This window comes from Panicum hallii, chromosome 6 (genome assembly GCF_002211085.1).
Source record: "Panicum hallii strain FIL2 chromosome 6, PHallii_v3.1, whole genome shotgun sequence".
NCBI classification, from domain to species: domain Eukaryota; kingdom Viridiplantae; phylum Streptophyta; class Magnoliopsida; order Poales; family Poaceae; genus Panicum; species Panicum hallii.
In genome coordinates, this window is record NC_038047.1 from 33,788,630 (window position 1) to 33,814,784 (window position 26,155).

General features: G+C 44.4%; 5 protein-coding genes across 6 annotated transcripts; 2 read left to right on the forward strand and 3 right to left on the reverse strand.

Moving 5' to 3' along the window:
* The first annotated feature begins 5,901 nt into the window (after window positions 1-5,901).
* On the forward strand, window positions 5,902-7,275 carry LOC112897992 (leucine-rich repeat receptor protein kinase MSL1-like). Its single transcript, XM_025966398.1, has one exon. It carries the CDS (start codon window positions 5,922-5,924, stop codon window positions 7,056-7,058), a length of 1,137 nt encoding a protein of 378 aa, XP_025822183.1. The 5' UTR covers window positions 5,902-5,921; the 3' UTR covers window positions 7,059-7,275.
* Window positions 7,276-10,893: 3,618 nt separating this feature from the next.
* On the forward strand, window positions 10,894-11,860 carry LOC112896760. Its single transcript, XM_025964889.1, has one exon. The coding sequence runs from the start codon at window positions 11,028-11,030 to the stop codon at window positions 11,808-11,810; it is 783 nt and encodes a 260-aa protein (XP_025820674.1). The 5' UTR covers window positions 10,894-11,027; the 3' UTR covers window positions 11,811-11,860.
* LOC112896759 (RNA exonuclease 4) lies at window positions 11,645-14,995 on the reverse strand. 2 transcript variants are annotated; one of them, XR_003229541.1, is made up of 8 exons: window positions 14,623-14,995; window positions 14,442-14,526; window positions 12,869-12,977; window positions 12,680-12,768; window positions 12,548-12,612; window positions 12,381-12,459; window positions 12,039-12,274; window positions 11,645-11,790 (listed from the first exon to the last, which is right to left on the reverse strand). XR_003229541.1 is itself a non-coding variant. In XM_025964887.1 (7 exons), the coding sequence occupies exons 1-7, from the start codon at window positions 14,895-14,897 to the stop codon at window positions 12,107-12,109; spliced, it is 870 nt and encodes a 289-aa protein (XP_025820672.1). In that variant the 5' UTR covers window positions 14,898-14,994; the 3' UTR covers window positions 11,807-12,106. The 2 variants fall into 2 exon arrangements, 1 of the variants encoding a protein (XP_025820672.1); XM_025964887.1 differs by lacking the exon at window positions 11,645-11,790 and having other exon boundaries at window positions 11,807-12,274; window positions 14,623-14,994.
* A 348-nt stretch (window positions 14,996-15,343) lies between these two features.
* On the reverse strand, window positions 15,344-20,482 carry LOC112896758. The gene is made up of 3 exons (XM_025964886.1): window positions 20,405-20,482; window positions 18,163-18,362; window positions 15,344-17,043 (listed from the first exon to the last, which is right to left on the reverse strand). Exons 1-3 carry the CDS (start codon window positions 20,449-20,451, stop codon window positions 16,196-16,198), a joined length of 1,095 nt encoding a protein of 364 aa, XP_025820671.1. The 5' UTR covers window positions 20,452-20,482; the 3' UTR covers window positions 15,344-16,195.
* A 3,090-nt stretch (window positions 20,483-23,572) lies between these two features.
* LOC112896761 (thioredoxin-like protein CITRX, chloroplastic) lies at window positions 23,573-25,719 on the reverse strand. The gene is made up of 4 exons (XM_025964890.1): window positions 25,391-25,719; window positions 25,172-25,294; window positions 24,065-24,145; window positions 23,573-23,949 (listed from the first exon to the last, which is right to left on the reverse strand). Exons 1-4 carry the CDS (start codon window positions 25,634-25,636, stop codon window positions 23,833-23,835), a joined length of 567 nt encoding a protein of 188 aa, XP_025820675.1. The 5' UTR covers window positions 25,637-25,719; the 3' UTR covers window positions 23,573-23,832.
* Between the last annotated feature and the right edge of the window lie 436 nt (window positions 25,720-26,155).

The following is a 26,155-nucleotide window of genomic DNA, read 5'->3' on the forward strand; positions in this document are numbered from 1 at the left end:
GAAGGGCGAACGGCGGCGAGGTAGCTCCGGTGGAGGTCCGGCCTCGGTAAGTGACTGGTGAGCGTCAGTGATGTATGGGGAAACTTCCTAGAGGGTTGTGGTGTTACGGGAAGAGCTGCAGTGGGCTGCCCACGGCGAGCAGAAGGGCGCCAGAGTCGGAGGGGATGGCGGCGGTGGTGCTCGGGGTTCCGGGCAGAAAGAGGGCAGGAGCAAGAATGGAATGGGAAGATAGGGATATAGTGCTGCTCTTGAACCAGAAGAGATGAGGCAAGGGGGCGTGCACGGGTAATGCCACGGCGACGGCGAGACGGCGGCGGCAGAGCCGCAGGACGGCGTGGCGCGCGCGAGAGAGAGCCAGAGAGGGAAAGCTAGAGTGGCGCTCGGGTTGGGGGCGACGCGTGGAGTAGCTAGGAGCTGGAGGTGGCGCCGGGGAGCGGCCGTGGCGCAGCACATGGCCGGGGAAGCGTGAGAGCATCTAGGCCCCTAATTCGAGTTTTGGTAATTAATGACAACGATTTGTGGATTAACAATTCTCTTTGAGATAATGAGTATAGGTTGATCTACGGATGAATGAGAGTTAATTGTGAATGTATGGACTCTTGGAGACAATGAGCAAAGTTTGGGCTCAAGGCAAAGGTATAAGATAGGGTCTTTTGAATTTTACCGGTCACAAGGTGTTTAGTGGATGAAAAGTGACCGGATTTGTTGGATAGATAGCCGTACTATCAAGAGGGGCAATGTACTCGTGCTTGACGGGTCTCTAGTGCCATTTTGCTCAAAATGTCTAAGTGCATGCATGAGGGCTAACTACGTTTTGTCGGGTTTTGAAAAAGAACAAGTTTGAGAGCTGACTGCCTAAGGGCGGACGGTCCGCTCCCAGGTTGCGGACGGTCCGCCAACATTACAGAAGGACAAGTGGGAATGTCTTGTGGCTGGCGGACGGTCCGGCCATCCTTGGCGGACGGTCCGCAACTCTAACCTTTTTCCATTCCAGAAAGGGTGTTCTCTGGTCTGTTTGGTAGTCTGGTCCGCGGACGGTCCGCCTCTTGGGCGCGGACGGTCCGCTGGCTCTCTGATAAAATGATCCAGAACCCTTACTGTCTCTGCCTGTTTTTCTAGAAAGAACTGCGGACGGTCCGCTCCTTCTGGGCGGACGGTCCGCTGGCCATTTTCAGGTTTATTCCAGAGACTGCCTTGTCTCTGGAGTGGTGGAACTCTCAACTGCGGACGGTCCGCCTGTTGTGCGCGGACGGTCCGCCAGGGCTGTAACGGCTAGTTCTGACACGCATTTAATGCACGTTGACTCTCTGGTTTATAACGGCGGACGGTCCGGTTTTTGAAACCGGACGGTCCGCGATCTCGCAGAAAAGACTGTAACGGCTAGTTTTTGATGGGATGTCTATATATACCCATTGCCCGGCCTTTGGGTAACCCTCTTGGCCATTTGGATAGCATTCTTGACCCTCCAGAGCTAAGACATCCCTCTCTCTCACACACTTGCTAAGGATTTGCATTTTTGAGAGTGAGAGTGCTTCCTAGTGCATTGCATTTAGAGTTTGAGCTTTGTGTCACTAGTGAATCTTCAAGCAAGGATCATTGACTTGTTACTCTTGGGAGTTGCCGCTCCCTAGACGGCTTGGAGAAGGTGATTTCGTGGAGCTTCTTGAAGGAGATTGTTGAGAAGCCCCGATTTCGGTTGTGAGAGGTTTTGTGCTCACCTCACCGGAGTGGTGAAGAGCAACTCTAGTGAAATCGAGGTGTGGAGCGGTTCCGTGTTTCTAGCCGGCTCAAGATCAAGAGGTTCTTGATAGAGGAGCGGTTGGTCCTTGGAATCCACCTCAACGTGGATTAGGGGTGACCGGCAAGTCATCGACACCACGGGATAAAATTTGTGTGTCAAGCTTGGTTATCTCTCTTGCTCTCTTTAATCTTTGTTTTATTTTGAGCAATTTACTTTACTAGAATTTGAATTGCATATTGTCATCCTAGGTTGCAAACCTCTCTAGAGATAGTAGTAGCATGACATAGGACTCTCTTGTGTTACTAATTAAAATTTCTCTAGTGTTTGTGAGTTTTAGTTTTAAACCGCCTATTCACCCCCCCTCTAGTCGGTGTTCTTGATCCTACAAAGCGGCGCTGACACCGGCGGCAGAGGAGCAGCGAGCGAAACAGGGGAGGCGCCAGAGGAGGAAGAAGAGAGAAGGAGGTCCGAGGGACTTGGTTGGAAATTGCAAAAACCTTAGGGACTTTACTGTAAATAGAAAATTCCCACTGATCCAGAGCTCAAATGAGGAAATGGCCAAAAAGGAAGTTGTAGAACTTTTCAAAACCTATAACTTTGCTTTAGAGCTCAAGTTTAGAAATCTAAAGTATAAAGTTTTATTCCACCATTTTGCACTCAATTAAACTTTATATAAGTTTTGTCCTAGTAATGCAAATCTTATAACTTTGGGGGCTTATTTGCAAGCATTTAAGGCTGGTAATGATGACATTCACCTTTTTCACTTTGACCCTTGGTAAATTTTGGAAAGTTACTTTATACTCCAACTAAATTACATAAAAGGGTTTGCATTTTCATAAAATTACACAAATACCCTTATTCTCATAACTTTATTGGATTTTCACACAATTTCACACATACCACATATTATTTCAAAAGGTTCAATCTATTTGACACCTAGGGTGTCACAACAAGAAACCGATTGCACCCGTTTAACAGATCGGATCTATTAATATTCGAATGTCTTGTATGAATCCGGTAGAAAAGATAAAAGCATGCTCCGTAATTACCAAGCTAATCCAATCTACGACGGTAAAAGTCTTCACCGTGCAACCGGAACATCCTATACTTGGTTAAGCCTAACGAACATGAAAGATAACAGGATGCTAACCTAAAAAGAGGCTTAAAAACCAACTAACAAGCCGATTCCCGGAATAATCCCTCCTTAGATTACCATAAAGCACCAAACATGCAGCCGGAACATTCAACCCGTTTGAAGGGCCTAATCATACGGATATTAAACCAAATCCTTGCAATGCAAAGAACTACCATAACAGATTAGATCTACTAAGCAAGAACAGAGCAAGGTGCTGCCCTTGCATCTGGGATCACGTACAAGGGCAGCTAAACGATTACGAACAGCAAACAGAACATGGATGTACTATTCGGAACTAATGCAGTATCATAATCGTTTAAGATAACTAGTGTTACTCGTCATCAACAACGCTTCAGCACGAGAAACACAAAGATAAGCAGATAAACGCGACGCTGCCCCGACCATGCAGAGCATGATCGGAGCAGCATGTCGATTATCTGGAGAAACCCTTCGGAAAGGGGTGGCGATGCGCCGGGAGTTTGTTGTGAATATTGGATTGATATCTTTATTGAATCTCACCATACATATTTATAGTCCAGAGACTTGATCTTTTTAACTAACCCTAACTGCTTACGATACAATCTCTAACTTACTATATTTAAACTATCCTTACTAGATACACGGCCATCCCGGCCCTTGACATGCTCGCACAGAAGTCAATTCGCAAACCGTTACGATAATCTCCTTCAGCCCATGTTGCTCTCGGCCCATCCCTTGGCCCAGTCAAATTATGGCGATAACACTTATATCATGTAAATTGGAATTATTAGGTTACAATTGATATGAGTGTACTACTTAAATGCGATTTGCGATGATATTCCATGTGAGATCGAGAATTGCGAATACCTTGTCATGAATTGTGTTCCTTGCTCGTGTGAAGGTATTTTTAAAAATGACTAAAATTTAGTTTGTTCCTACTTAATGAAGTCATATCTCAATTCATTTTAATATACGAGTTGGTAGAATTATAAAAATTAAAGGAGTGGAGAATTACATCTCTTTTTTTAAACATGCACCAATACTATTTAAGATGTTGATCAATATTATCAGACCTTTAGTTATTTATATTTGTATATATCGAATTGTTATACGAACTTATAGTTACTCGAATCGTTCTATGAATTATACCGAACTGTTGTATCATTTGTACGGTATACCCTATGTTAAAATCCTAGGTACGCCACTGTGATGAGGTAATACATAGTGTGCCCAACTAACTGATCTAGTGCTCTTTCATTGTCAGATTCATACTTTCGTGTGATTGGAATGGTTTTGTAAAGTGATTTTTTTTAAAAAAAGAATATGTTGAAACCCTGATGTGTCTTTGACAGAGCAGGTGTCAACAAGTTCGATTTATTTAGGAAGAAATTTAATCTGAGAAGCGCTTTTCAACACCACCCTAACCTGCTCTTCAATTTAAAACTCTACACGATCACGTTAGCTATAACCACTTGTACCTGTTCGAGTACTCTTGGATGCGTACAAACATAAAAATACGATTAACCTTCCAATTCCTAACCAAGCTAGCTTGGTTTAATTTATTCTCAGGGTGATGTAAATTCGGTACCCAAAACCTACGGATAAGTGTTATTAATTTGGAACTGTTATATGATACCTAGGTGTTTCTTTTCCTCCATTGCACCTTTTTTTTCCCTTCACCAATTGTCACTAATTCAACACTTTAGGATTTGGGTTTTTAGGGTTATGTGTAGTTAGGAATTTAGGTTTGAAGATTTGACACTTTGGATGAAAAACTAGGTAAGGATGGTTGTCTCAACATAGTTTTACGCCTTTGTCGCCTAGGTGATAAGGCGTACCCCAAGGCGGTATGCCTTAAGAACAATCGCTGGGTCAAACACTTAATTGAGATTTGATTAAAGAAAAGAGTGTAAATGCCATGTATGATACATATGGCCCTTCATTATTGCAGAAAGAGTAATTGTGCATTGTCCTAAAATGCTTCCTTTCATTATGTTTGTGCACCGAGTACGCAGTACAATATTTTGGCATTCTGTTTTTACTTGAGTGATACAAGATATTATTGTTTATTTCTAGGTATATGCAGATGCCGGACATGCACAGACAAATGTGCTGAAACAAACTTGATAAAGTTGACTATACGAGGGAGAAGGATAACAACGCTGACGTGCCCGTGAGAAAATTTCAACCCTAGGATCCTTTTGGGAGAAAAAAAAAACTGTGCAGTTTCACCGTTAGGGAATAGGTTGCCACAGTCAAAGAATCTTAAACCCCAACGAGTATCATAGATGGAAAAGGAAACACACGCACTCACAAAATCAATATGTTCTACCTTTTTTGAAATACAACCTATTGATACAATTTGTTGTAGGTTTAAATATAACAAATTAAATCAATTGCTGGCTAAAACTACATCTTTTTCAAACGTTGATACGCTGTACAAAATGAAACCAATGTTATTCTAAATACTAAGCATTCGGTCACATATTGTTTAGCCAACTATCGGACTAAACGATATTTAAACAGGCCGAATAAACAGGCTAAATGGATGATTAAACATATTTGAATAGCTATTGTGGAGTAGGATTTAAACGTGGTTTAAACGAACTAAACAACCATCTAGGCGAACAATGAGTAAAACAAAGGGAGCATTTGCATATCAGTGCAGTGGTTATGGAAGCTTAATTAACAGCTTAGATTACAAAAGATTGTATAACTTTTCAGAAAACAATAATTATATTTCAGAACTTCCGGACAGGTGACAAAAGAACACAGTGAAATGCTACAACAAATTTCCAGAGCTGCTGGTGAGCAAAAAACCAAGGAGTTGCTTGGACCAGGTGAGCTGCTCAACACAGTTGCGACACGTCCCACACTGACAGTCCATTCCTTCACGGCGTACCCATAGCAGGTTTGACCTACACGGGCACACGGCTACACCTGCGCGCACGTACCGTCGCACGTGTGCCGATCCTCGCGTACGTGCTACTTAATCCCCATACGTGCCCCCGGAACGCGCTCCACTCCGGCCGTCGCGCCACGACCGCTCCGGCCACGCCGCGCGCCATGCACGACGCCGCCGTGGCCGCCGTCCACCACGCCCTCGTCGCCTGTGCCGCCGCTGCGCTGCTCGCGCTGGCCGTCGCGCTCTTCCTGCTCTGGCGCAGGAGGCGCGCCGCGGCCGCGAGAGGCACCGACGGTGCCGTGTCCCGCCCCGGCTCCGCGGCCGCGACGACGGCGGCGCCCCTGCCGGTGGTCCCGCTTGCCGACGTCGAGCGCGCCACGGACGGGTTCCACCCGAGCCGGGTCATCGGGCAGGGGCGGCACTTCGCCGTGTACGCGGCGGGGCCCGGGGTCGCCGCCAAGCGCATGCACCCGCACCTCGTCCTCGTGGACCCCGGAGGCCGGCGGTTCCCCGCCGCGGTCCGCTCGCTCGCCGTGCCGCCCCACCCGAACCTCGCCGCCATCGTCGGCCTCACCGAGGGCCCAGGCGAGCGGGTCATCCTCGTCGAGCGCGCCCCCGTCGGCGCCGCAAGCCTCGACAGGCTCCTCGGCGAGGGCGACGCACGCCACATCCCCACGCTGTCGTGGCGCCAGCGCGCCGCGGTCGCCGCAGGCGCCGCGCGCGGGCTGGCGCACCTGCACGCGCACGGCGTGGTCCACGGCCGCGTGCGGCCGTGCAACGTTCTCGTGAACGCATCCACCGGCGGCGGCGGCGCGCGCTGGAGGCACGCGACCAGGCTCACCGACTACGGGCTGGCGGCCTTCCTCGACCGCCGCGACGACGCGCGCGCGGAGGACGACGTGTACATGTTCGGCGCGGTGCTGCTGGAGCTGCTCACGGGGCGGCGCTGGGACGGCGGCCGGCTCGCGGACTGGGCCCTGCCGCACATACGCGCCGGCGGCGGCATGGAGGTGCTCGACGTGGCGCGGGCCGGCGCGCCGGCCGACAAGGCGGAGGCGAGGCTCCTGGCGCGGGCGGCCAGGGTGGCGCTGGCGTGTGTGGGCAACGACGGGCGCAGCCGGCCGGGGATGCCGGAGGTGTCTACCATCCTCAGCGACGTGGAGGCCGCGTATCGGCGCCGCGACGGCGCACCGATGGGCGAGGACGAGGAAGGCGACGAAGGACGCCTCAGTGGATGCCTTCTTGGCCCCAGCAGGAGCATCCACAAGGCGGACACGCTGCTCCGGCCTCCCGTGTGAATGGAAACCCAAAGCTATTGAATTCTTAGGGAAAGTGATCAACTGATGACTACTAGTAATTGGCTAGGATAGTAGGAAATGTTCTTGTTTGTTTGAACATGTATACAACTTTTTTCTGAAACTTCTTTTTTTCTTTTTGTAAAAAAATACAGTTACTGCGTAGATCATGGGTAGAATGTACAGGAAATTTGAGCACCTAGTGGTTTCAAATTGATTCGGTGATTTCTCGATTTCGACCCTGTTCAGAACGCGGAATTTCTTCAAGAAACCATGAACATTTGTACCGGTTCTTGTGAATTCTGGTAAAATTCCGCATCATCGCAGGACTAGCACCATGATTCTTAATTTGGGAGGAACAAGACCCCATGGATCATCGGAGCTGTTGACTCACTGTTCATCGATCACTGTTGCCCGTTGACAGTAAGCTGCTGAATAGTAGTTCAGGAGCTACGCAGGTGCTTGCCAGAGGCTTTGGTGGCTTGTGCCGTGGGCTAGCGTTCCTGTGGAAGCCATGCATTTCTCTGTCAGATTTGGCAGAGAGGATGCCTGCCGTATACTCAATCCCCGCCCGAATAAATGCAGTTTCAGTTTGGCCTCGTGACCTCTTTAACATGGAGACGCAAAGATTTCAGCGATTAGATTTGGAACAAGGTACTAGCTGGAGGAATATTGGAACTTTTCCCATTAATTATAGTTTTCAAATTTGATACGAATTTCAGATCCAGATACCTCTTCACTGTCGGTTGTGGTGAGACCCGGCAATACTATTCTCACTGCTGGTTTTATAGTTAGATTCAACAATGATAGCTTTTCCCCTGACGAACCGATTATTGTCGATAATAGCGCTGGTGATAGTGTTTTTTGAAGTAGTGAAAGAAAAATTACGAGCCTTTTAATGTCATCTTGGCATAGATGATAAAATGTAGCTACAACAGTTAGATCAAATCAATATTTCTAATAGTTTAGCCACTCTTTTTGGCATCTAAACAGCTTCAACAAAGAAAGTGTTTAAATATAAACGTGTGGAGATGTGCATGTAGCGTTTTGGCTGCTTTGTCCACCGTTGTTTTCACACATTTTATCCGTTTGGATGGATCTTTTTGGTTTCAGCCCACAATTAAGGATCGATCATTCTGGTCTCAACCCAAAATTTAAGTTTTCGTTCTCGGTCCTAGCTATTTTGAGCTTTTCGGCATTCCCATTCCTCTTCAGGGTTGCGCTCACTTACCCAGTCATTGCTCGTCGTCGTTCCTATGAAAATTACATATATCCCATCAACCCACGCCTTCCCTCCTCAGCCACTTCTTCGATACCGATGTGATTAGTAATAATTAAGCAGTTTTCTTTTCCTAGATGTTTATGGACGTGATTACTTTGTTTAGATTTTTATCGTCTTCCAGACAGTTCCACCCAAATAGAACACTTGTCTACGGTCACGAGGTTTCTCACAACCGCCAAACACAGGGCTTAAACGAGAACTGCCGAAAAGATTTTTCCTATAGGGTCCTTAGCACAGAAATTTACATTGCACAATCGATCCAGCGAATACAGAAAAAATAAAGAAAAACTACTTTATTAAAACAAACGGGCTTACATATGATTTTTCCCGTTTCACGTTTCGGGTACCCAAACTATTGAGGAAAGAAAGAAAAAAATTACTTATATTACAACGGATTTTTATAGCTATTATACACCACGAAGTGCTATTACTAAGGATTTTTATGGCTAGGGACTCACAGGTCTCTCTGCTTGTGGAGCTTCTAGTTTCTCCTTCGATGATTCTGTTCTGTGCAACATCACCTCCTTTTATATAGTGCCGCAGAGAGTACTTCTTTCTTCGTTGATCTTTATCTTCTTCGCTGATCTTTGCATTATTAAGGTATAGCATATATTATTGGCTTATTGCTGCATGGCCCGAACTGCTTCTATTGAGTTCTTGGACTACATATGGATTCTTTTTTAATGCCACAAGTCCCTAAGTGCATAGATTCCTTTGTACAGCACAAGTTTTTGAGTGTGTCCATACAATGCTTCATCGGTGCCCTTTGCTTTATCGCATGCTATTGTTTTTATGTTTTTATGTTTTTATTGTTTTCTAGTTTTCATATTCCGGATGATGCGGAACCAGCTACACAGGCGTGAAATAAGCTTGGTTTTCGGTCTTCGGATGCTGGACCCTCTTTTGTTGAATGGGGCCTGCTTTCTAGTTGCTCCAGGACGATATGTGGTCTTTCCTCTAGTTCAGGGGACGATTCCTGCTTCTGGTGAAAAGCTGTTAGCCCTAGGCGCCACAGTTTCTCAGCCTTTAGTAGGTAATGCTTACTCCATTTTAAAATGTAGTTCATTTTAACTTTTCTAGATTTATGATATTTGCTATGCATCTGGATATAATATATGTATAAATACATAACAAAATTTATGAATCTATAAATTTAAAACAACCTACATTTTATAACGAGAGAGTATGAATGGAGCGAGCACGTAATAGTAGTTTCAAAGCCGATCATCCTTATCAGCGGGCTATACGGCGGCGGGTATAGCTCTGCTTGGAAGGAAAGATCGCTTTCAACGTCTAGGCACGAGGATGATGGATTGATGGGCACGCACAAACAATATGCAATGTCTCTTGTCATAATTTGGCAAAAATCCTCCGATGATTTGTAAAGGATATTTTCCTAGGTGTTGAACAGTAGGGAAACATGGTTCTGCCCTTATGCCAAAAAGAACGTCGACTATTTTGTTTTATTTTCTATATATATTATTTGTTATTTTTCAGATATGTGAATTTCTCGGTGAGAAAAATTTATATGAAGAAACACGTTAGGCCTTGTTTGTATGAGCTTTAGATTATGGATTCTTGGCTTTTAAAACTCTAGCTGAAATAAACAGGTTTTACCCAGAATCCAGATGGTGCCTGTTTCTTTCGACCCTCAGCTCACACAATCTTAAAATTCCATAATTCATGATTTACAAGATATTTTCTATAACCTGTAGCTAAAACAAATATGGCCTTAATATCAATTGATTTGATGTATTATTAAAAGAGTGGCCGCCAGCTGCGTTCCCTCTTGAAAAATTTGCCTCAATCGAATAGTGTACAAGATGTTTGATTCGAATAAAATCTGTCAATTGTGTTTGATTCGAATGAAATCCTTCAATTATCAAAAAAAATGTAGGCTTAGGCACGCTCTACTGTGAAAGGCTTGTAGGCTTGGAAAATTATACAGGGTACGTAATCCGGATGTAGCTCATATGACCAGTGACCACCGAATGCTTTCTGGGACTTGACCTAACGGAGTTGCCGAGTCGATGATACGATGTACTCAAATTGGCCCGTGCCCCTTGACTCCTTGAGTGCAAGCAAACACATGGCGGTACACGCAGACACGCGGGGGGTAACGGGTTCGCGGCCCCCGGTACCCGGTACCCGCTCCCAAACGACATTACCGTTTATTTCACTTCCTTCTTAGTGTTGCACGATCACGATAACCATCGTTGCTTCTTGCAGCTGCTCTGTTTTCTGCCATTTCTATGATGACGGAATCCAGTGGAGTCGTTGCTACCAGTGTTCATTACCAAATTTTTCTATGATGGGTTCTTGATCCAAACAAGAGCCCAGAGGATCCAACAACCCGTCAAGCAGTTATATCTCCCGACCTTTCTTCCAAGCAATCTCAAAAAAAATTGCTTGCCGTGCTCAGAGTCTTTGCCCCCAAGCGACAAGCCACACCGTTAGTACCACGGCCGCAACTCCAATGCAAAACTCATAAGCAACCAGGAGCCCATTCCTCGGCCACTAGCACGCACAAAAAATAAAACCGCAAACCACAAGCCACGACGATCTAACGTCCTCTACGGAACTCCCAACGAAGCAGCATCAAAATGCGAGAGCGAGACACCTGCAGAGACGAGCAATAACGAAACCTCCAATCCTAGGAACGAAAGAGCAGCAGGAGAGGAGACCAGGAGATGCAGCTGGAGAAGGGCTCCCTGGACCTGGTGCTGGTCCCCTGTGGCCTGGTGGTCATGCTCAGCTACCACCTCCTCCTCCTCTACCGGATCCTCCGGCACCCCAGCACCACCGTCATCGGCTACGAGAACCATAACAAGGCCGCCTGGGTGCGCCGCATGGTCCGAGCGGCCCCTGACGAGACGGGCCTGGCGCTGAGCGTCATCTCTGGCAACATCTCGGCGTCCACCAACCTGGCCTCCCTCTCCATCGCGCTGGGCTCCCTCATCGGCGCCTGGATCAGCAGCACCACCAAGGTGTTCATGACGGAGCTCGTCTACGGCGATCGCAGCCAGGCCACGGCCACCGTCAAGTACATCTCGCTCCTCGTCTGCTTCCTCGCCTCCTTCACCTGCTTCATCCACTCGGCAAGGTACTATGTCCAGGCCAGCTTCCTCATCACCACCCTCAACTCCGACGTGCCGGCAGACTACGTGCAGCACGCCGTCATCCGGGGCGGCAACTTCTGGTCAATGGGGCTCCGGGCGCTCTACTTCGCCACCACGCTGCTCATGTGGATCTTCGGGCCGATACCGATGTTCGCCTGCTCCCTGCTCATGGTGGTCATCCTGCACATGCTGGACACCAACTCCCTGCCCCTGCACCAGCACCAGTTTACGGTTAGGAAGCGGCATGAGCAGCACAGAGGTTTCACACCTGCTACAATTGCTGCGAGCCACCCCGGTCCTCAGAATCCAATTCTCAGCAACCCAATCTTGTCACCTGTGACATTTTTCAGTTGATAGTGAAATTGTTTGTTACAAAACCCGAATGCAAATGTGAATTTACAATACATGAATGTTGAGCTACAAAATTTTCATTACAAATACTGTTTCCCTAGTAAAAATGCTACACAGAGAACTATGAATCATCGATTGGAATCACGACACTGGCACCAAGTATTCTCTGAAAATTTAATGGTTAGATACTGACTTGAGCTAAAGTTCCAGTAGGATTTATCATATCCATACCCATTGTCAGAGTGAAAGACTTCTAGGGAAATGGTTCACACAGGTTCCTGGGTATCTTTTGCTAGTCTTTATAGAAGAACAGTGGGGACATTGGGGTCACTCGCATTGGACTCAGCAGGTTTCTTCTTGCCTCGCTTCTTGAGCTTCTTTTTGAACCTGAATTGTTCTTTCATGTTCTTCTCCCACGCTTTCTTGTGCTTGTTGTAAATCAACATCGCAGCTCGGGCATCTTCAATCTGCAGGATTATCAAAATGATCATGCAAGCAATCATGATTTGAAGGACATCAAAATGGAAGTATTAGACTAACGACAAATCAATAACCATGAAATATCACACATACTGGGCAGTGTTCATTCTGCTGTATTTTTGCACCAAGTACTTCAGCAGCAAGATCCCTCAACGATCGCCGCTTCCTCTCCCTAGTGAATTGAAATTCACATGTCAACACAGTTTTCGATAATCATAATAAGAATAATTATGTCAGAATAGATGCTCAGACCATCTAACCTTCGGAAAATCTCATATTCTGATGTATCCCGAATGTCCTTCTTTGGGTGGCTTAGTAGCAAAACCTGGAAAATGTGAAATAAATTAGACAAGAACACAGAGTGCATAAAAATTGGAGTTACAGCCACCAACCTTAAGATCATTGTGCAGTGCATGCCCAACAAGAATTCTTCCTTTAATCAGCTCAGCTACCTCCTTCTGCACAACCCAGAATTCTTTGGCTGCAGTGACATAAGACAGTTGCATAACCCACATAAATCGTCACTCTCAACAGCAGCAAAATATCATATAGTCATAGATTGACAATGTTGACATATCTACCTTTATTCATGTGTTTGGGTCTAATCCCACTAATACGGGTACGGTAGTCCACAATTCGCTCCACTGTTCGAACATATTCATCATACACTACATTGCCAAAGGAATTAACCTGACAAAAGCACATTAAGATTAGAGGATGATATTTTGAAAGGCAGGAATGCATTTATGTTGCCTAAATGTTTGGACATTTCAACCAAACTTCATTAAGTACATTTATTGCATTGCAAATGCTACAGAAACTTATATATCAAGTACTACATAACGTTGAACAACGCAGTCGAGAATGTTTGGTTCCCTTGTGGTCCAGAAATCCTTCTTGTTGGAGGAGCAAGTTTGGTTCTTCCTCCCTTGCTATCTCTCAACAGAGAGGAAATCTTTGCTCACTCTTTTCCAAAGCAAGGCTAGGCAAAACATGGCCTACACTAATAACTTTCCATCAAACTTTAAGCATGTAATTTACAAACTTCAAGAATAACCTTCGCTGCTTGAAGCCTTGAACCATTTACATAACATCAAGTATCCAAGTACAAATGCATTCAAATTACCAGATGACAACATAAACAACCTACACTATCATTACTGTGCACTTATCCTATAAATAAATGCTATTGACTCTACATAATATTCCCTCTCACACTGTCACACAGGGCAAGTATTGAGCATTAAGAATTTAACATCAAATCTATCTCATATTTGAGCTCCAGATTCAGGGACACAGAAAATAAAGTATACACAAATCACTAAAACATTTTATGATTTTTTTAATGATGTAAACATTCTATTTTATTACATCAAATCTTGAAATTCATGTAAGAGCTACAGATCACTTAGTAACTACACTAAAACAGTACCTTATAGCATTGTCATGGAACTAGCAAGTAGCCACACAAAACAATTTAATAGATAAAACCACATTACAAGGGAAAAGGGCCACATTGCACTAGTAAATTGCTAAATCTTGTCTAATACAGCCAATGTATATGCTACTTTATTAGCATAATTCTGGGCTTAACATCAGGTTAATAAAACAAAGTTAATAAAACAAGCATTACAAACCCCATAGGATAGGAAATTGCTTTACTAGTTTACTGTACTGCCAGACCCGAATCTAAGCTAATCACATGTTTTTTTAACAATACCAGCATGATACCAGCTCCAAGTGCAAGCTACTAACCACCACTATCATGAAACCACAAGAAAGTCAATCCGTCTGAGTCATGGAGTTATTGAAACGACCTAATTCTTAAGCCAGACATCTATGAATAACCATCCTCCAGCTGTGAATTGCCCAAATCAACCACACAACATCTCCACATCGAACTAACTGCAGCTACAAAATAGTTGCAATTCTTAATAAAGCAGGGCATTACACTCCTGCACCTGCTTCATTGTTAAGAGCTTTTGGCAAATCCTGGCCCTTCCAGCTAAATTTTAATCAATGACTACAGAACATTTCTTGCCTTCAACCCAACTCCAGAGTACTCCCTACTCCACTTCATAAATTTCCGACTAATCATATTGTTACTACACAAAGTAAACAAACAAGAAAAGTGAAGTAAAAGATCATGCTTACCAAGGTGACCCTGCCGAGGGCGCTCTTGCTGCCGTCGGAACCTACCCCAACCATCTCGCAGTCAATCGCCACCGCCTTCGTCAAGCTGACCAAACCCCACCACCATTCCCAAATCACGAAGTCAAAAAACCAAACATCTGAAACCGGCAATCCGAGCATCTCGCTGCGAGGGCGCTCTCACCTGACGTCGTCGGAGGTCGGCTCGAGCTTGACCTCCGCTTCCGCGGGAGGAGACGGCTCCTTCGACGCGGGAGGCAGCGTCGGAGGGCCGGCGTCGTGCTTGCGCTTGCCGAGGTGGGTGGCGGCGGGGCGCTGGGGGAGCTTGGACTGGAGCTGCGCCCAGTTAGGGTTCAGGGCGGAGGGGCCGGCCGCTTTGGGCTTGGGCTTCCGCTTCCTCTTCGGGCTGCGGCCAGGGTTTGCTCCTGTGGCCGACGGCGGCGCAGCTTCCGCCGCCATGGAAGGATTGCGGCGCGGGAGGACTGCAGGTGGAGGGTTTTTTGTGCGAGGGTTTTCTTTTGTTTTTGTTCTCTTGTGTTGTGTTAGGGGGGGGGGGGGTTGCCAATTTCAGCTATTATTTTATTAATTTTTCTCTTACTACGTCCATGCCTGAAATTGGATGAATGAGGGATTGTAAGGATAAGCATTTCATGATTACCGAAGTTAAAAAACGTGTTAGGATCGACACGTAGGCCTGGCAATGCTGGTGATCAAAGAGATAGTATAATGAGCTAGCATATTATTTGTTAGTGGTTGCTGGCTATGGAGGGTAAAAGATGGCGGAGGCATGATGGCAAAATGACCTGGAGCAGGTGCAAAGCCCATTCGATTTGCCCCACCAAATATTCGGATATGTCACTGCTTACAATACATCACATCTCGCCAGTGTTTATCGACAATCCTCATTTATGGCCGCACATAGTCATGTGATTCATTTCTTCAGTAAGCTATCCAAATGTGAAATGTTCTTTTGCATGGCAACTGGTGTGTTTGCACAACATTTCTAAATAAAAGGAGTGTCCACGGATCCCAACAACTTAACAAGTCACAAGCTATATGCGATGGTGCAGTAGTGGCCTACTCTACACCATTTTCAGCAACAGAACTAGCAGGTTTCTGACCTGGTAAAACTGGTAAATCCCTTACCAAACTGCTCAAGAACAGCAGTTTTCCTGGGATGCTAATGCATAATCACCTTTTAAGGCTTTGAAACAAGTTATGGTATCCACTTCATGAAAAGCCAAATGAGCGTATCTGCCTCACTTGTGATTAACTTTAGAATGTCCGATCCTCTTAATTCCTCAACTGCAGCAGTAAATGCAACTCCAAACACAAGAGCTTTTACAATTACGCGGGTACCCACCAACTCAGACATCGCAAATTTGCCAGGGGAGAGGCCCGACAGATTCATAAAAGTCCTCAGTTCTTAGAGAAGGAAATGTCCTTCCATACCTGCGAGATTACATGGTATCAAGCTCGACCTACGTCAGATTATCTTACACGGGACAGTCTAGAAAAGCATGTCTCAAAGCAGGATGAACTGCCTATCACTTTAGCTTCTGATTCCTGGTTCAGCTTCCCGAATGCTTTCAGCAATCGCTTCAGCTTCTGATTCCCGGTCATGAGTCAACCTTTAGCTATCCATACAAGAGACAAATATGGCTTAAGTAACCAAACTGACTGCAATCGCTGACCACTCAGACATTCCTTCCTGTAATAGCTTTCTGACATTCTAGCCATCTAAAATGTGTTAGAGATCAAGAAACCGTCTCAACATGGCGAGGGCAGCACAGACTGTCAATGGCATGGATCAGTTTTCTCCGTGGACCTACAGCAACAAGGCCCATTTCTTTCAGCTGGGTCATTGTAAGGGAGACTAGCTGGTACATCCCCAGCTTTTCACTGTCCAATATGCCGACAAACCATCCAAGACCGCAATCAAAAAGCCAATTCCTCAGTCCTCCAAACCGAGCAACGCGTCTCTCAAGAAGCCGGGCTCGCATGATCTTATCTGCAACAGGTGAAGAAATAACTGGCATCATTGGATTATACATGATTCCAGTGGAATTTGCCACTTGTCCGCTGCCTTGATGAAAGAGTCCTTTAACAGCCTGAAATCCACCTTCAGTCCATTCTGACTTTATAACAGGGGCAGCAGGACTGTGTAGCGGTATGTCAACCACCATCTTGGGAACATCTTTTTGAACTGTACCTTCAGAATGGTCTACCTGAGCTTTCTCACTATTGCCATCCTCTGGAGTGTTCTTGGATTTCTCGGCAATCAGCTGCTTAGGGTGCTTCTTTCTGGCAGCATCCCAGTCTCTGTTCCTCAGTGTTAAGCCAGAATGTTTAGAACTTACTGTGGGCCTGTCTGATTCAGGGTTCGCAGCATCTGGTGATGGTGGAGGAATTAATATGGTGATCCGCTGTTTCTTGACTATCACCCAATCATCATCCTCATCAATACTGTTCCTTGAACATGCCGGATCAGTGGGAACCTCTGTAGGTGGCTTCTCATCATACACACCAGACATGGCTAATTGCGTGTTCATGAACTGACTTTTATGCACAGAATTGAAAACCTCCGTGGTGTTTACAAGACTACCTAACAAGATGTGAATAAAAAAAGAAACAATTGGATGTTAAAATTTTTGCATTTTGTGCTGAACTGAAAGTAATATGATAACAAAACCTATATAATGGAATAAGTATACACGCATCAAAGTATCAAACAGTATACTTTAAAATAAGGAAGGGCAGCTTGACAGTAAAGAATGCCATAGTGATTCAAGAGTCAAGACAACAAGAACATATAAAATGTGCTTAGTTGAAGAATAAGGACACCATTAACCAATTACAAAAGTTCCATTTGAGCGAATATATATCTTTCTTGATTCCAATGTGCAACATAAATTTCCATTACAGTCAAACTTCGCCACAATTATTAAGCCTACATGTAATCAGCTAAGTGTTCATTAACTAAACCGAGAAATCAATTTGTCCTTTTGTTGTTGTACCATTATTTTTTTATTGGCATTGCATTAACTTCTTCATTGTGTGTGTGTGTGACAGTGAAAATCCTCTTGCGTCATTTCACAATACATAACAGCCCTATGAGCCCCAATCACCAAGGAATGGCACCCCTATAATCGGATCCAACAAGAATGGTATCAATTGTATCTAAAACACAATCACCAACTCATAGGTTAAAAAGGTAAAATAAAAAGATTGACAAGTATGACAAATGAAGCAACAAAGCAGCAAACAAGCAATGAAGTGAACTGCTAACCTACTAGACATGGCTGGCCCACAAACCAAAATTTTCCTAAGGAGCCACTTGAACTTAATAACAGAATTAATAAGCTTGTTTGTAATATTTTCCATCTTTATGATGAGTTGATAGCTTCCAAAGGGAAAAAAACATATCATAGAAATTGGAAATAGACGATAACATGAGGATGTTGCCCCAAGGCACCGTTATATCCGAGTAGTTAAACATCCAAGGACAGGTTTGCAAGATACATCTAAAACTCGTGTATAGAGCAGGGGCGGACCCAGCATAGGACATGGGTGTACACATGTACACCCGATAATTCTTGCAAACGAAATCGAACTTAGTAGGTAATATATTGTAACTGGATTCAGATCCGAATACAAATAGTTTTGTTAGGGTTTGGGGTGCTCCGTCTCGCACAGCAGAAGGAAAGAGAAGGGGCGGGCATACCTGGAGGATGCGCTCGTCGCCGGCAAAGGGGACAAATGGCGCTGCCGCTCGCCCAGCCGTCGCCGCCAGGGAAGGAAGAGCAAGGGAGGAGAGAGTCCGAGAGAAGGGAAAGGTTTAAGAAACAGAGGGAGAAGATGGACCTGAGGCCCTGAGCGGGAGTGCTGTCAATGAGCAAAGCTCCAGCGAGCCTGCCACCTAACCTGTAGGATCACGAGCCGAGGTCGATCCAACCATAAGATGTTTAACACTTATGCAGAGTTAGAGACCACCGCACAACAATTTTACGGTAACAATAGTATTAATAATAAATAGACGCACGTATAAAACTAATTTTAGAAGTAGAAATTTTATAGGCATTAAATATTATATCATATCAGCAAATTTATTGATATATAATGATCATTACAAGGAGAGAAGGAAAAGTTTCATTTGATATTTGACGTGAGAGGATTTTCATCCCTATAACACTTATTGGGTTCGGTTATCAAGTTTACAGTCTTTATAATAGAGCAATTAAAGTATACATTGCAATTGGCGTAAAATACGATAAATAAATGGAAAGAAAAGTATATCTGAATATTTAGCTTTATTCCCTCTTTTTACTTAATAGATCTATTTCTAAAATTGAATTATTCTTTTTTATAGTCTCATTTAAGTTGACATTTGGGAATAGTATGGATGGCCGTTTGATTCATGTGCAGAGTAATTTCTCTTAAAAAAGATTAATATATATGATAACATTAAAAATAAGGAGTCGTAATAAATAAGATGATAAGCAAGGTTATTCTTCCTGATCATTGTACCAAGATAAAATCGAACTATCAAAAGAGAATAAAAGAGAATAGAGGAAGTATTATTTTATACCTATTTTAGCTTATGCAACACAGTAGCTCGCTAGGTGATGCAAGGCTCTAGCCTCCAGCTATGTTATCTTTCGATGGTTGGAAATTTAATTAACAGAGATAGCATGGTGCATGCATATGCTATGTAAAACTGAAATACTCGAGTATCATCGAATACCAATCTCGATCGTTGGAGCTCGCGAGCTCCAGGTTAGATTCAAGCTTGGCTTGATTCCAAGTATAGCTTAGCTTGAATTGAATTTTTTAGCAAGTCAAATATAAATAGCTCGGAAGTCTCGAGCTTTTCAGGTAACCCTACTTAGGGATAGGGGTGAACCGTGAATACTTAGCAAGTGTAAATCAGCATGTCATTAGGCCACAGTGTCGAGACGAGCGCGCATGCTAATATGGTGGGCGCCCTTGTTGTCGAAGGTCATGACAGCCAGCATCGTGAAGGATGGCAGGGAGATTTTTGAAGAAGGGGATGGGTAGCATGTATGAAAGTGTTAAGAAGTGTTAGAGGTCAAAATATTATTTGAAAGGATATTGAATGAGATGTTGTCATATGAAATTTAATTATATCATGATGATATTTAAACCGATAAGATTAATAAATATTTCACAGTATCACCTGTAGCAACGCACGGTCATATTATCTAGGATTATAACAAATTGTTCCAGCTAAAAAATTTTATTCTACTTAGAAAACATGCCCTGTAACACTTCAAATCATATGACACTTCAAATTATATAGTGGAGAGCAAAATATCATATTGATAGATATTTTATATGCTAGCTATATAACAACTAACATAAGCTATAAATAAAATACTAGACGAATATACACAAAATATGTGAAATGTTTATTATTTGATCTTAAGAAGTTATTGCTTTTTTAGATATGATAAGTTATTGTCTAAGGAGGAATGGAATGTATGTTTAAGTAATAATTTTTAGCTTGTAAAATAATATATGTTCAAACTAAATTGATACTCGATTTCTCAAAGCTCGTATCACATGTTTCACATACCTCCGTAGAGAGGCGGACCTAGTATCAAAAAGAACTGCAGATCACTTCTAAATTAAGGAGCCTTTGAAGTTTTTCAGTACGCTATCCACATTAATTATAAATATATAAACTTTTGGCGAAGTGTTGGTTAATAAAACCCAACGGCACTAAATTGATACTCAATTTCTCAAAGCTCGTATCACATGTTTCACATACTTCCGTAGAGAGGCGGACCCGGTATAGGACATGCCGATAATTTTTGCAAAAAGAAAATCGAACTTTGTAGGCATACTACATGTAACTGGGTCAGATCTGACTACAATTAACTTCAATTAGGGTTTGGGGTGCTCCATTTCACGCAACAGGAAGGGAAGAGAAGGGGCAGGCATACCTAGGTGCTCGTCGCCAGAGAAGGGCGCCGCCGGTCGTTGCCGGCATGAAAGGAAGGCCAAGAGACCGAGAAGGGGAGGTGAACGGAAAAGATGGATAAGGATGGGTGATCGCCCAGACCGTCAGGAAAAGATGCCGGCGTTACACTGTTTTTTTATTTATCGGTTATTAAGTCATTCTTAAGTCCTTATGCGGATACTTTTTCTAATACTCCTAAGCTAACAGTTGGATAATCAATTTTTTAAAAAATAAAGTACGGCCGCGTACACAAATATACATTCATCCTTAGGGCAGCTCCAACGTTTGTTTTTTCAGGGTGCTAAGATGAGAGAGTGAGTCTAAGAAGGTGCAATACGCCGGAGGGTAGAGATGCAATGTTTTCTTAGCTCTGGTTAGCTACCGGTACTCCGATTCTCTCACACAATCTCTCAAGCAGCTGCATCAGTATGTACCAGATGTGCCCTCTGCTCGTAAAAAGATTGGTGAGGTAATTGATTGAAATGATTTTTTACATCTTCGTGGGTCTCATCTTGGAAATATGCAAGAAGCTTTTGGACTAATCTGTGCCGTATTGCTAAGCGGTGACATGGCTTAGTTTGCACCTTGCTAAGAAAATAAACGTTGTGGCTGCCCTTATGAATACAACTATAAATACCTCTAAAATACTGAGCAGATAAATACTTGAGATTGACGAAATCACCACATACATCTCGCTATTGACGGGCACATTGCTTACCGTGGAAAATAGTGCCTGTTAAATTCTTAAATATATTTACAAATTTCCCTTATGAATACAACTATGAGTACCTCTAAAATACGGAGCAGATAAATACTTGAGATTGATAAAATCACCACATACGTCTCGCTATTGGCGGGCACGTTGCTTACCATGGAAAAATAGCGCCGGTTAAATTCTTAAATATATTTACAAATTTATTGATTCACTTTTCTAATTTATAAACAACTAAACTTATTCTATATATTTAAATATTCCACTCTTTTAAATATTTTCAGGAGAAGACCGTGGGATATTTTGGAAAGCTCGAGCCTAATGATACTTCTTTAAGTTTAAGAATCTAAGTTTCCATTTTCAAAACTCATGGATTTAGATGACACTCAGTAACAAGTTCACATACGGTCCATGTATTTCACTCTTTTAAAAATTTTAATGAGGATGTTTTGAAAAAAAAATCCAATACTTCGTTTTTCTTTCTAACGAGAGAGATTCTATATCAGCTAGTTCAACCATTCAACTAAGCACCAATATGGTGAATCGGACGCAATTTCTTTTCTGTATACCAGGTCCTTTGTATGCATGTAGGTATCCATACACCCACCTAAATAAAACGAGACCATATCAATTTGGGCGATCTTTCTTTCCTTTCTAACTTTACAAATTACCTGTACCCATTTATTTTTTCTCAATTTTTCATATGGAATTATTGCACATAATTTCCAACATTAAGCATGATCTTGGAATTTATTGATTTACTTGAAATAAAATAGGTCAGGTCTCCAAACTCCAAAAAAATGAATGATGCGGGAAAACTCCACGGAATTGGTATTTATCATGAACATCTCTCCAGCTGTTCCAAAAGCCTAGGAAACAATCTAAGTGGTGGAGATCGAAGATAATTACCCACTGCTATCAATTACACAAGAAAACGGTTCATTTCTTCTTTTTTTTTCTTCCCACCTTGCCTTCCTCCACAGCCCATCCAGACCTTTGCGACCTTCTCCTCCTCCTCCTCCACCTCCTCCTCGCCGGCGGTGCTGTATGGGCTGCTCAAGCGCGGCTTCCTGTTCTTGCACCGGTGCCTAGGTCGGCGGCCGCGCCGGCGCAACACTCGCTGCAGCGCCACGCTCATGCTCTGCTCAATGTTGTGCAGGCGTACCAGCATCAGACGAGGGCCTGCATGGCAGCGAAGCGACCATTTCTGCTGTCATTTCATTTCGTATGTACGGAGAAAATAGTTGTACTCGTTTATTTTCTCTAATTAACAATACATTCAATCAGACCTCTCAAAGCTCTCTTTCGTGGAGTTGGATACCTTTCTAGCCGAACGTCACATCCAAACAGTTTCAACTCCACGAGGAACCTGCTCCGACTAAAGTTTTGGAGTGGAGCAGAAAACTGGGCCTGTTTGGGACAGCTTATGGGCCAGTCTGTGAGCAAGTTTAAGCTGCGGACTGGCCAAACGCTTCGCTTATGGGCCGCTTCCCTACCAAGCGCTTCCCGACTGCCTTCATGAAACGAGCAGCCGCCCCGCACCAGCTTCCGCAGCTTCTCGCTTCCCCTCGTGCCGCCCCCCCTCCCCGCAGCTCCCCTGCGCCGGCCTCCCGCGCCGCCCCCGCGCCGGCCTCCCCGCGCAGCTCCCCCCCTGCGCAGCTCCCCTGCGCCGGGCCCCCCGCGCCGCTCCCCGTGCAGCTCCCCGCGCCAACCCACCCCCCCCCCCCCGCGCAGCTCCCCTGCGCCGGCCTCCCCGCCGGCCTCCCCGCGCAGCTCCCCCGCCCGCCCCCCACCCCCCCGCTCTCCTGCGCCGAGCCCCCCGCGCCACCCCCCGTGCAGCTCCCCCGTGCCGGCCTCCGGCCCCCCGCGCCGGCCCCCTGCGCCGCCCCCCGCGCCAGCCTTATTTGTGTAATGACACTCTAATTTGTAATTAAGTTATCATTATCTTATTTAAGAGTAATTTATGATTAATTGTATGATATATTAATTGTTAATAATTTATGAACAAGTTTCAGCTGTGCCAAACAGGGTCTGTGACCAGCTGCTTCTTTAACAAGCTGCTTCTCTGGCCAGCTACCCACCACCTGGCTTCTGAACAAGTTTCAGCTGTGCCAAATAGGGCCAGAATCTTAGATCCAAAACAAGCTTGGCTCTCTTGTAATTCGTGCTGACCTGGAAGTGAACACAAGACGAGCAGCACACGAGCTGTCGGGCTCTGGTCCAAACTTGTTTGGTTTGCGGAATCGAATTTGCTGGTCTGCCACACCTCATTTCTTCCAAGCACAGAAGTCATTCTTCCTCTGAAAGTCAACAACTTTTCCGTCCCAAGTCCCAACATTATTTGAGCCCAAAAATACCAGTTCCAGGACCAAATTGGTTCTCTTCAAATTTGGAGGACCGATGTGAGCCAAAACCAACTTATCATTTTGTGGATCAAAATGAACACTCGACAAACCAAAGGATTTCGATGAAGACAATAAATACAAGGATGGAGAAACAACACAGTAACTTAGTCGTGAGTCTCAAGTGCCAATCCTATGCTATACCTGCAGATTTTGCACGCAGAAACTCTGGCAATGAAGCAATACAAACCCGAATACAGCACAGCAAACTAGTACCTAAACACTTAGGTCTCAAGACAAAATCTCATCCGCTAGAAACAAAAAACACTGCCTACATGTCTATATGCCTATCAGCTGTCATAGCTCGTTGTCAATGATGTTTCTGATCATATCCATTGGAAGTAGCCCCTCCGTGCGTATGGCGTCTTTGTTTTGGTCTGGACTGAAGAAATACAGTGTTGGAAGTCCTCTTACCTGAATGTTTTATCAATGGTAACTCTTCAGACATTAAAGGAAACAAAAAGTAGAACTCTCAAGAAGTATGTAACCAACACTTTGTTAGCTCGAATGTGGACCAGGATAGGTGTACCTGCATGTCTTTTGCAAACTCATACTCGTCGTCAGTGTCCACCTTCACAAATAGGGCGTTGTCATCATACTCAACTGCAAGCTGCAAAAATATATTGCAACAAATGCTAAGGATACAGTAAGGTTTATTATGAAAGGCAGAACAATTTGTCCATCTTTCAAATATGCCTCCATAACAATATATGGCCCTTCTGATCACTGAGGAAAAACTGCTAAACTAATTCACTCCTCAGACACTTTTTATCCCAATGGGAAGCTCAGAGCAGAATAGAAGTGCTACCACCTCCAAGAATCAGAATATCAGCAATAATTGAACAAAATTCCTAAGACAACTCACCATGCTTTAATATAAGCCAGGCATCCTAAATTAGTTTTTGTCAAGATATTTTTTCCAAGCATGAAGACACCACTATTTCACAATATTTTTTGCCAAGTACTGAAAGAGTAATAACCCAAAAGCACTGAAAGAGTAATAACTAATTGCCAAGTACAACAATGTTTTTTGGAAACAATTCTTTATAATTTGTTTTCTATTCATTTCTTTTTTTTCCCAAGAACCATCTTCAGTTCATTTCAGATGTGATTTCAAACTGTCAAAAATTCTTCTTAATAATGTTCACTACCGGACTGCAAAAGCTAAATGATATCTAATGTGATATTATTCTAGACTAAAGCACCCAATGGAGGTTTTCAAATATCATCAGAAGCTTTACACATCGCTTGAAGGAAAATTTTGCTACAGGACACTGCTCCTCCATGAAATTAGCTGTAGGACACTGAAATGCATTTTCTTTGATATAGGACATTAGTTTCTTTGCCTAGTGTCTTATAGCTCTGTGTCGGCATATACCAAGAATGAAGAGTGTCCTGCTGTAAAATTTCACCTTAAAAATTAGCAAAGCGAAAAGGTCAGAGTAGCAGTGTGCTACATTCGAGTCCATTTCATCTCATTGGCATCCATCATCCATGGGCAAAACTCGTTTATACCACTAGCTAGTCCCATTGTTTCCAACCTTACAGTCGGGTGTTGTATTGGCCAAGGTAATCAGAAATCACAGGGCAACGAACAAAACCAAAGGATGCGAAACTGGCAGGGGGCGTGGCGTACCATCTCGATGTCCTGCGCCACCTGAACGCAGGGCCCGCACCAGGTCGCGTAGAAGTCGACGATGAGCGGCACCTTCCTCTCCCCCCTCACCAGCTCCTCCACCTCCTTGGCCGACACCTTCTTCTGCAACCACGAACAAAGAAAAGCACCATTCAGAGTTTCAGACTGATGAAGCGTGGCAAGATTCCTGGCCGAGTGAACCCCGCTGTCGCTGCGTACCACCAGGTAGTCCGGCGCTATGTACTTGCCGGATCCTGGCACGTAGGGAACGACCGTCTCCGCGGCAGCGTTCCGTCGAACGGTTGGCGCGCGGCCGCCGCTGGCGCCGGCGAGGCTGCAGCCGCGGGAGCCGTCCCTGCGCGCGGGGGAGGGCTGCATGGAGAGGAGGCGCCGCGGGAGCGGGGCGGGTGCTCGGGAGAGGGGACCGGCGGCGAAGGCCGGCAGGACGGCGGCAGCCGTGGCCATGGCGGACACGACGGACAGCGCGCGGAGGGAGGGAGATGAATCCTATCCGGTAGAGTTTCGTGCAAATGGCACGGGGGTTTAAGCAGAACTGCCCAAGTTTGGCATTTTGCCAGTGACACCCTTTGTATTTCTTGATATTTTGTGAACATTGGATTGTTTATTTTCTGTGTTATACATTGGACGCCACAAGTCGGAATCTAGCGCTGTCACCACGGAATTCTCAAATTGTACCCCCTCTGTGAATACGTCATTTTTGAAAGAAACGAAACTACAACCCTCCATTTCTAAATATTTGCCTTTTTACCAATGCACGCATACTTAGGTACGCCACTTTTCTAATGCAAAGATACCAAAACACCCATATGAAATTATATAAATATTTCTAGAACATTTATTTGTGGAGAAAAATGATATCTTATAATAGGCAAAATGGGAAAATACATTTCAGGATACATGAAAGTGCCAAGTATTTGTAAACAGATAGAGTAATCAAAACTCAAAAGTATCAAGTATATTTAG

Bases quoted from the DNA above. Each gene is read 5' to 3' on its own strand.
- LOC112897992 (XM_025966398.1), top strand. From the start codon at position 5,922: ATGCACGACGCCGCCGTGGCCGCCGTCCACCACGCCCTCGTCGCCTGT.
- LOC112896760 (XM_025964889.1), top strand. From the start codon at position 11,028: ATGCAGCTGGAGAAGGGCTCCCTGGACCTGGTGCTGGTCCCCTGTGGC.
- LOC112896759 (XM_025964887.1), bottom strand. From the start codon at position 14,897: ATGGCGGCGGAAGCTGCGCCGCCGTCGGCCACAGGAGCAAACCCTGGC. The intron at 12,613-12,679 runs GTTGGTGGCTGT...CACATTTTCCAG, and splicing joins CACTGCACAATGATCTTAAG to GTTTTGCTACTAAGCCACCC. The intron at 12,275-12,380 runs GTATGTGTGATA...ATAATCCTGCAG, and splicing joins AGCAGAATGAACACTGCCCA to ATTGAAGATGCCCGAGCTGC.
- LOC112896758 (XM_025964886.1), bottom strand. From the start codon at position 20,451: ATGCCGGCAACGACCGGCGGCGCCCTTCTCTGGCGACGAGCACCTAG. The intron at 18,363-20,404 runs GTATGCCTGCCC...GTGATCCTACAG, and splicing joins CTCTGGCGACGAGCACCTAG to GTTAGGTGGCAGGCTCGCTG. The intron at 17,044-18,162 runs GTATGCCCGCCC...ACATCTTGTTAG, and splicing joins GCGACGAGCGCATCCTCCAG to GTAGTCTTGTAAACACCACG.
- LOC112896761 (XM_025964890.1), bottom strand. From the start codon at position 25,636: ATGGCCACGGCTGCCGCCGTCCTGCCGGCCTTCGCCGCCGGTCCCCTC. The intron at 24,146-25,171 runs GTACGCCACGCC...ATATTTTTGCAG, and splicing joins TGGCGCAGGACATCGAGATG to CTTGCAGTTGAGTATGATGA. The intron at 23,950-24,064 runs GTACACCTATCC...TAAAACATTCAG, and splicing joins AGTTTGCAAAAGACATGCAG to GTAAGAGGACTTCCAACACT.